This window comes from Phoca vitulina, unplaced genomic scaffold, assembly GCF_004348235.1.
Source record: "Phoca vitulina isolate PV1807 unplaced genomic scaffold, GSC_HSeal_1.0 scaffold19, whole genome shotgun sequence".
Lineage (NCBI taxonomy): Eukaryota > Metazoa > Chordata > Mammalia > Carnivora > Phocidae > Phoca > Phoca vitulina.
The window spans coordinates 9,441,790-9,451,638 of record NW_022589722.1 but is presented as its reverse complement, the minus strand read 5'-3'; the positions used below and the strand labels follow the sequence as shown (position 1 = coordinate 9,451,638).

General features: G+C 47.0%; 1 protein-coding gene across 1 annotated transcript in view; it reads left to right on the top strand.

Annotated features, from left to right (window-relative positions):
• The first annotated feature begins 2,521 nt into the window (after positions 1-2,521).
• TMCC3 (transmembrane and coiled-coil domain family 3) overlaps positions 2,522-9,849 on the top strand; it is a 274,477-nt gene continuing 267,149 nt past the window's right edge. The window contains exon 1 of the mRNA XM_032416752.1: positions 2,522-2,574. Within this exon, the coding sequence (XP_032272643.1) occupies positions 2,566-2,574 (9 nt within the window). The 5' untranslated portion in view covers positions 2,522-2,565. The remainder of the gene's footprint in view (positions 2,575-9,849) is intronic.

Below are 9,849 nucleotides of genomic sequence, written 5' to 3'. Positions count from 1 at the left end.
AATGTACTATATTCTCAAATAATAGGTGGTTTTCAAGGAAACAATAATGTCAGAGTTTAGAAGGCTAATCAAGCTGTGACAATAACAACTGGAGACATAACGTTATCTGATCATTAAAACACTTTGAAGATTCTTTAAACATACGAAAAAAAGAAAGACCCTCTTTCCCACCCTCGAAAAAGAAAAATCTGACTCAGTCTAGTTTCACTTTGAAATTGGTTCTTCAAGTTAGTTAATGATAGCATTGGAAACGCGGGGATTTCCGTAGATGAGCAGTAGGACTGTGTTCCATTAGCATCTGATGTGTTGTCATTTATTTTATACAGTTGAATAATTGTCTTGGTTTCTGGAGGGAGTTTAAAAATTATTCAGGCTAACTAATGCTTGAAGATCACCCGAACAATTCCTTAACAGACACTGTCTCCCTCACACCAGGGGTCTTAGTGGAGTTAAATAAGAAATTAACATTAATTGGATTAGTGCATTCACAGAGGGGAGAACATTAATTAGAAGGAGGAAGAGGTAGTGTTGCTGAAAGCAGCATAAGCAGTGTAAGGCAAGGGGCTGCAGTAAGATACTATACAAACCGATGAAGTGACTAACACTGTACCTGCAGGTTAGGATTTCCCACAATACCAAGAACAGAATATTCACACGGTTATACTCTAAAACTAGAACTTTACTTCTGGATAGGTCCTTCTATCTATTTAATCTAAGTTCTCATTCTACAGATGAGAAAGCTAAGGTCCAGAGGTAAGAAACGACTGATTTATTCAGAGTTCATGTTTTTATTTTAACATCTTTCCACTGCTGTACCTTTTCTATGAGGCAGAGTAAAGTATGGGGATTAAGTGGGTGGACCTGAGTTCAAATCCTAGCTGTGTTATTAACAAGCTGTGTGACCTTTGGCAAACTACCTACCCTCTCTGAGCCTTAGTATCTCTGAAAAACCATACAATCATAGTACTTACTTCATAGGGTTGTGTGGACTGAAAGTGATACCATAGGTAAAGCCCATGGTGCATAAGTAAGTACACTTACTAAAATTGTTGTTATTTCCCCAAAAGCAAAACATCAAAGGCCAATCTGAAGAGATGCATTATCAAGAAAAAAACCCACTGTATGCAGATCATAAGTTAAAGTAAAAAGGGGGTTAGCAGGCTTCATTGATTTCCTTCTTTTATCCCCCTCCCCCCAATATATCAGCTACTCCTCCTCTTATATGTGCTGGTAGGCACCAAAGAGAAATCCAGAGAAAATGTAGATCATAAAGGTACTTAGTCTAACATTTGGTCTCTATACTACTGCTGACACTCTATCAATGTTAGAAAATTATAACCATATTCCTTTGACAGCGCTGATAAATGGTGATCTGCCACAATAATTGGCAGCCAAGCAATGTAAAAGCCGCAACATTTGTCCTAAGTGTTTGCCCAGCACAAGCCTCTGCATTCCCACTGCTGTCTGCCTGCTTACCTGTCACAGCCCCGTTTGAAAACGCAGGTGTCCTTGTATGCTGTTCAAAGGATCCTTTGGTAAACAAGGGATATTTTTTCCCCTCCACATTGAATTCAGGCTGCCTTGAATTTTGTGTTATTTGATTTACTTTGTTCAGCAGAAGCCAAATCGGGAAAAGTCCAGGTTTCTTCCCGGAAGACTCTCACATCAATTCCATCCTACTCTTGTTCTCGAGGATTTGGATCCTGCGATCCTCTGGCTCGGTAGTGTGCAGTGTTTTCATAATTAGGAGGAATATAACCCGCCTCCCTCATCTTTTTCTCAGAGGCATTAGCATTTGGGGATGGGATTTCCCTGTTTGGAGAAGTTGGGGTCGGGGTGGGGAGGCCGTTTGTGAAGAGGAAGCTTTGCACGCAGATCTTTACCAGGAAAACCTGTGGGTTCTGCAGTAATGGGGATGTCGACCCCTTACCCTGCTGAGCTCCTCTATCTGGATAAACCTAGACCATCTCTGTTCCATGAAGTTGTCTTTCCTCCAGCTCTGGGTTGATCTGCTGTTTCCCATCCTTAACCCTCACCCCATCCCTCCTCCAAAACTGTTTATGAATGCTCAGGTCTTCCAAAAGACAATCACAGAATCTAAAGAGCAGGATGGGACACTAGCGGGCCATCCTCCCAACCAACGGGGAGAAGAGATGTACTTTTAAGGTGGTGAGAACTCTCACCTCAGTCCACCAATCCCCTCTGGCTCCTCGAACTTGGTTCTCCGCAGGGTCGGCACCAATGTTCCACTCCAACCCAGTCGGGCGGGAACTCCAGGAGGAGAGGAGCGAAGTGGCCCGGGAAGGTGGGAAAACCGCGACGCGGGAAGAAGAGCCCGCGGGCTGGGAGGGCCCCGAGCTCAGCACGCCGGGGGCGGGCCCGCGGACCCCGCGGCCGGCGCGCCCCCGCCCCGCCCCCGCAGAGGCCGTCGCCCGCTCGCCCGCCGCGGCGCACGCGTGTGCGGGAGCGGGCAGCGCGGCGTTCCCCGGCCGCCTGTGCGCCGCCGCCGGCCCTGTCCACCCAGCGCCCGAGCCCGCGTCGCGGAGCCCGGCCCGGCCCGGCAGCATGCGGAGGGTGAGTACGCGTCGCCCGGAGGCGCGAGGGGGCAGGCGGCCGGTGTGCCGGCGAGCGTGAGAGTGCGTCTGTCCCCCCGGGTCCGGGCCGCGGGCGGGGAGGGCTGAGGGCGGGGGCGAGGCGTGGCACCCCGGGGCCGCGACTACAGCCTGGTCGAGTTGGGGGGGGGCGCCCCTCGGACGACTGTGGGGGTGGGGCCAGGGAAGCCGTGGGGCGGCTTGCAGCGGGGGGAGGGGGGAGCACTCGCCCCGCCCCGAGCTGCCACCGGTGGCGCGGACACGTCGGGCCTCTTTGCCTGCGCCTCCCCGGGGCGGGCTATTCCCACCCAGCACCCCGGCCTCCGGCTTTTAGGGGAGCCTCTTCCCGGCGTCCCCGCCGCTGGCTCGGCTGGTCTGGCCGCTGCGTTGTGCTGCTCAGCGCCGCGCTCCTTCTTTGGGAGCCTCGTAAACTTTGCGGCCGGCCGTCGGTTGGGCTCCCTAGGCGCAGCACCCGGGGAGGGGCGGGCCCGCATCCGAGGCGGGTGGGTGGCGGGAGGACGGGCGTGTGTGTGTTTCGGGGAGGTGGGCCTCACCCCTCGTCTAAGCGCGTTTGGAAGGCTGGAGGGAGCGGACTCCTCGGCGAAACGAGCCGAGGCGCTGCCGGCCCACGCCAACCCGTGGGGGTCCCGAGGCGGACTCCAGGCACTTGCGCCCGGGGGGCGCCCTGGGCGGCGGCTGCCCCCCTGAACTGCAGGGGCGCCTGCGCTCGTGGCTCTTAGCGGAAAAACTCCCCCTTACAGGCTGAACGGCAGGGTTTATTCCCCTTCAAGGGACAGCCTGGGAGAGCGCGCAGGCAGGACCCGCGCAGCTTGGGTAGGGAAGCTAATTTACACGAAAGTGGTGGTTTCTAAATTACCAGTCCCAATATGCCGCTTGGGTTTTAATCTGGGGAGTGGGACCCGCTTTAATCAAATGCGGGATCTGGGCACTTACAGGGTCGAGAGAACTAGAGGAAACTTAAGTCTAAGGAAGTACCCTTGACATTTTCCCAGACCTCCTAAGGCCAAGGCTAATGACAGTTTGGGCGCCAAGGAAAGGATGTTGGGTTTTTTTCTGAAGAGACAAAGCTGAGAAGAAATGGGAGAAACAGAGTAAGACTGTTTCTCGCCAGAGCTTGAGAGTTTCTCTGGGTTGGAGTTAGGGGTTGCCTTGTACGAAGGCAGGTATGTGCCCATTTGGTCACCCGAGTGAGTGGCTTTTTCAAGGATTTCTTCTCTCAGCTGCTAGGTTGCTTTAAAGAGACCTCTGGCCTGTCGTTTTGCAGGTCGTTCCAGAATTAAGTCTTCTGTATATGTTGATGGGGGAGGGGAGTAGTGGTATTTGGAGGGCATGTAGAGCAAGTATGAATTGGCCCCAGCTGCTTCTGGAAAGTCTATTAGTGAACTAACATGGAAATTTACCTGGCTTACCTTTTGGAGTGAGTCCAGACCTGCTCAGGTGTTTCTGGGGAGGACAGGATTCCAGCCAGGCTGGCCAGCTAGTTTAGCATTCCTGGCATTGATGGAGCAGCAGAAATGGAAACAGGTGGGGTTACTTTTTTTGCACTCCCAAATTCAGGGGTCAGGAACGTTTTTACCTTAGTGTCACCGGGTTAATTAAGGAAAGCAGCTGGGATGGGATCTGTAGGCCTAAGCAAGGTGTTTTAGAGGGAGAAGCACAATTTGGTGATGGAGGGCGTTGACCAGAGTATTTTAAAATGTGATTTGTGGGGCGCCTGGGTGACTCAGTGGGTTAAGCATCTGCCTTAGGCTCAGGTCATGATTTCAGGGTCCTGGGATCCAGCCCTGCATGGGGCTCCCTGCTGAACGCCCAGTCTGCTTCTCCCTCTCCTTCTCTCCCCCTTCCTACCCCCCCCCCTTCCCCCCCCCCCCCCCCACGCCCACTGGCTTGTGCGCACGCGCGCTCTCTTTCTCAAATAAATAAATAAATAATAAAATTTGATTTGCATCCTACTTGTTTCAGGATGAAAAAGACGGATGCTTGCTAGAAATGCAGATTCCTGAGCTGTATTTCAGACCTGTTAAATCAGAATCACTAGGACTGGAGCTTGCAGTTTGCATTTTGAGCACCACGGCCACCACCATAAGGCAGGTGTATTAAGCACCTACTGTGTGTAGGCAGCATTCTAAGTTCTAGGAGTACAGTGGGGAGATGATGGCCAAGGAGCCTCATACTCCTGTACTCTAGTTGAGAAATTAGACAAGAAAGAAAGTAAACAAATACACAATTAATTTTAGATAGTGGTAAGTGCTATGAAGAACATAAAGCAGGATAATGAAATGGGAAGTAAATCTGGGAGTGAAGCTATTTCAGTTTCTGTGGTCAGGGAAAACATTTCTAAGGAATTGCTATTTGAACTATGAATTATATGATGAAAAGAAGTCAGTTGTGTGAAGGTTTGGGGAAAGTGTTCCAGACTGAGGAACATCAGGTGCAAAGGCTCTGAGGCAGGAACGGACTTGGGCTGCGTGAGAAACAGAAAGAAGATACTGAGGCTGAAGCAGAGGGGAGTGTACATGGGGTGGAGGGGGTGGAATGAAGTGAGGTTGGAGAGAGAGAGAGAGGGGGACCAAATTCTGTAGGGACTTGTCGGCCATGGTAAGAAATTTGGATTTCTGCCTAATGCAGAGGGATGTTATTTAGAGAATTTTAAGCAGAGGAATAGAATGATATGATCTAGTTTACTTTTTTGAAGATCTACTTGGCTATTGTGTGTAGAATGAATTAAGGAATGGAGATGGTCATGGTAAAGAGAGACCACCTTTGGGGCGCCGGGGTGGCTCAGTCGTTAAGCGTCTGCCTTCGGCTCAGGTCATGATCCCAGGGTCCTGGGATCGAGCCCCGCGTTGGGCTCCCTGCTCAGCGGGAAGCCTGCTTCTCCCTCTCCCACTCCCCCTGCTTGTATTCCCTCTCTCACTGTCTCTCTCTCTCTCAAATAAATAAATAAAATCTTAAAAAAAAAAAAAAAGACCATCTTTGTGTGCAGTGGTAATGGAGAGAGGTGGAGAGACTGGATGGATCTTGGAGGTAGAATCCATTGAACTTGCTGATGTGGAAGGGAGAGGTGGGAATCCTTTAATGTACACCGAAGGTTGCTATTTGGTGTGTGTGTGTGTGTGTGTGTGTGTGTGTGTGAGAGAGAGAGAGAGAGAGAGGGAGAAAAGGTGGTTGGACCTCAGTTGGAATGCCCCCAATGACAATGAAAATAGCTAACATGTAGTGAACATTTACTCTGCACTTGGTAGTGTGGTACATGAGTTCACAGGAGTCCTGTGAAACAGTAACTGTCAGTCACCGTTTTACAGATGGGACACTAAGCTCTGAAAGGTTGAGTCTTTTGCTCTAGCCCCTCAGCTAAGTGTTGGCGTTGGGATTTGCACCTAGGTTTGCCTGGCTCCGAAGCCCTGGCTCTTGCCATTACTCTCTGCTGCCTTCCGACGGCCCGCTCCTGCCCCAGATCATGTCTGGTTCTAGAGAAGCAGATAATTTAGCAGTCTGGCACACGTTTGCGGCAGCATTTCCACCGTTGTTCTTCGGTAACTGCAGAGGGAGGCAGACGCACTTTTAGAATAGAAAGTAGTTACTTTTGAAAACTAATGATGTAATGTATGGGGATTAACATAACAATAAAAAAATTAAAAAAAAAAAAAAAGAAAGTAGTTACTTTCATTTGATGCTGCTGAATGAAAGAAAAGGTGTGTAGAGAATAGTACAAAGTCAGAGCACAGGGGATGCCCAATACTTGGGTTTCTCTGAGGAGAGGCAGAAAGAGGGCTTTACCCTCTGCCCAGTGCTTTGGACCTCCTGTCATGACCACCAGGGGAGCCATGTGTTGGGTTCTTCTTTCACCTGTCCTCATAGCTAGCTAAAGTTTCCTTCTTTACTCTGCATCCAAAATGAGCTCTTTCCTGTGCAGAGCCAGGAATTTCAGAGGATTGGCTACTTTAAAAAATTATTTGTATTAGAGTTAGAAATCATTTGTGGAAAAATAATTATAATGGTAGCGACTATTGATTGACTGCTTTTTCTGTGCCAGGCTTTTATTGTCACCCTTCGTGCTCATAACAGCCTTTTTAGTTAAAATTAATAGGTGATACATTCATACAGTATAAAAATTCAAAATATCTAAAAATATTTACAGTGAAAATTGTTCCTCATATTCTGTTGCCCAGCCAGCTGGTTCTGTTTAACCAGAAGTAATTGATGTTAAACCCATTTCTTGTGTCCTTCCAGAGATAATCTGTGCATTTACGAGCAGTTACATATTCATACTTTTTCCCTTTTTTTATACACAAACGTGAATGTAAATATAACATATAAGTGCACTTTGCTTTTTTTTTCCTTGTACATAAGATCAGTATTTGTTGATCTATCTATCCAGTTCTTTTTATGGCTGCATATGGGATACCGTTATATGGATGTACTAGGATTGTTTGTACTAGTCTTTTGCTATTATCTGCAGTGCTGCAGGGAATAATCTTATACCTATGTGATCTTATATGTGTGTGAGTATATCTGTATGATAAATTTCTGAGTCACCTGTTGTGAAAAAAACATCTTTACTTTTGTTAGGTGAAGCAGCATAGTATAAAGAATATATAGAGGAGAAATATATATATATATATATATGTATATATATATTTGGAATATATATTTAGGTATATATAAAATCTCCAAGTAATAGCATGGACTTGGAGCCAGATTACGTGGGGTTGAATCTTAACTCTGCTGTTCACAAGCTATGCAAGTCAACTTCTCTTTGCCTCAGTTGCCTGATTTGTAAAATAGGAACAATAATAATACCTACCTAATAGGATTGCTATGAGGATTGTCTTAGTTTGTGTTGCATAACAAATCACCCCAAAACGTACCTGCTTAAAACAATCTGTTTTACTTAGCTCATGAGTCTGTAGGTTGCCTAGGTGGCTCCTCTTGTCTGGGCCAGTCCGATGGAGCGCTGCTGGGTTCTTTCATGCTTCTGTGGTCACGTGGTGGGTCAGCTGGGAGCCAGAGGATCTAGGCTGGCCTCACCCACATGTCTGGTAGTTGACAGATGAGTTGGTCTGTGGGGACCTCATGGAATGGCATGTGATCTCTCATGCTGCAGTCAGCTCAGGTTTCTTTACGTGGTAGTCTCAGGGTTTCAGAAAGCAGCAAGAGAGGGCAAGCCCCAGAGCAGAAGCATTTTTCAGATACCTGCTCGTGTCCATTTGCTGATGTCCCACCGACCAAAGTCAGTCTCATAGCCAAGCTCAGAGTCTGTGTGGGAGAGGACTCTCCAAAGACAAGGATACAGTGAAGGGAATCATTGCTACCATTTTTGCAAACAGTCTACCACAAACGTTGAATAAGTTAGTGTATTTTTAAAAAGATTTTATTTGAGAGAGAGAGTGTGTGCATGGGGGCATGCGGGGAGGGGCAGAGAGAGAGAGAGGGAGAAGCCTGAATAAGGAGCCTGAGAACAGGGAGCCCTGAGGCGGGGATCTGGATCCCAGGACCCTGAGATCACGAGCTGAGCCGAAGGCAGACGCTTAACGACTGAGCCACCCCGGCGCCCCAAATAAGTTAGAATTTTTAAAGTGACTAGTATTGTGCCTGGCACATTGTAAGTTGGTTAAATTGAAAAGAGAGAGAGATTGCCTAATTACCCTCAGTTTACACCTCCATGTGTGAGGGTGCCTGTCTCTCTGTTTCTTCTTAACACTGCATCAAAGTTATATATCTGTGAAGAGGCGGGTGTTATCCATGGAGAGGCTGATGTTCTTGTTCCCTTTTGGCAAATGACAAAAGTGATGCGCAGGGATGTTGTTTTTCTGATATGACAGGTCAAACAAGAATTTGGGTCCTGTGTCTGACTCCAGAGCACCCCACCTTGTCTTGTCATTCTAGACAGATGTATGATTTCGGTGTCCCTAGTGCTGCCCTCCACGGCCCCCCTGCCCGCTCTTGGAGTTCATGTCCCATATTCCCATTTCCCATTTGATTTTAGGTTGAGAAGGATCTGTCAGTCTGTTTAAGTGTTTAACAGTGATTTTGATTTCAACCCAGCATACTGAATTCAAAGTAAAGTGTCCACAAAGATAGTGGGCTCTGTTTGTGAAGGGATGATAAAGGGAAACTTGTCATTTGACCTTTTATAAATGGAGAAAATAGATGGGTCTGGCCTTATTTTATTCTTTCTTCCTTTCCATTCCTTACATCTTTTTGCTTCCCTTTCTCCTTTACAACCCAGGAATTCCATTCCCCAGGGGCCAGATGTGAAGATGGGAAACCGTATTCTCTTAGTGGTTCAGGACTTGGTCTCTGGAGACAGACTACTTGGATCCAAATCCAGCTGAGCTATTTACTAGCTGTGTGACTTGGATTGGTTAACCTGCATTAAAGGTTTTTCTGAGGTTTGAAAGATAATCTATTCAAATTGCTCAATTATTATTACATAGCACATTTCTTTTGCTTCTGTTTTCTCTGTTCTGTCTCACATCCTTTCTCCTCCAGACCTATTCCTATACCCCTAGATATGTTAAACACTTACTGAGCCCTTACTCTGAGTGCCTTATGTGTATTTAACTCATTTAATCCTCACAACAAACCTATGAAATAAGTGCTGTTTTATTCCCGTTTTCAAATGAGGAAGTTAGACACTGAATGGCTAAGTAATTTGCTCAGCATACCACAACTAATAAATCATGTAGCAGGGATTTTAAACCAGGCATTCTGGCATCAGAATTTGTGTTTTTAATATTTATGTCCCCCAAAAGGTGGGATGGAAGGTTGGGGATTTAAAATTGAGAGCTTTTGCTCTAGGTGAACTGCTGGTGAATTCACACAGAGCCTCCATCCTTGGCCGCGGCTGAAGCGTACCCAGCTGTGCCTAACTGAAAATCCCAGCGCCCAAAATATAAACTTTCATTCCTGTTGCCAAAAGCCTTTCCACTTCAATCATTTTATCCTAACGAGATTTCAAGCATTGTGCCTCCCTTGTAACTGAGGTGTGACGTTGTTGAAAAATACATGGGGCTTTTTTTTCAAGGTTTGAGAATCAAGCTGGCTAGTTCTGAGTCTTACCTCTTCATGCTCCCTTTTTTATTTAAGGTTTTTATTTTAATTCCAGTATAGTTAACATACAGTGTTATATTAGTTTCAGGTGTACAATACAGTGATTCAACAGTTCTGCACATTATTCAGTGCTCTTCATAAGTGTACTCTTACTCCCCTTCACCTGTTTCACCCATCCCCC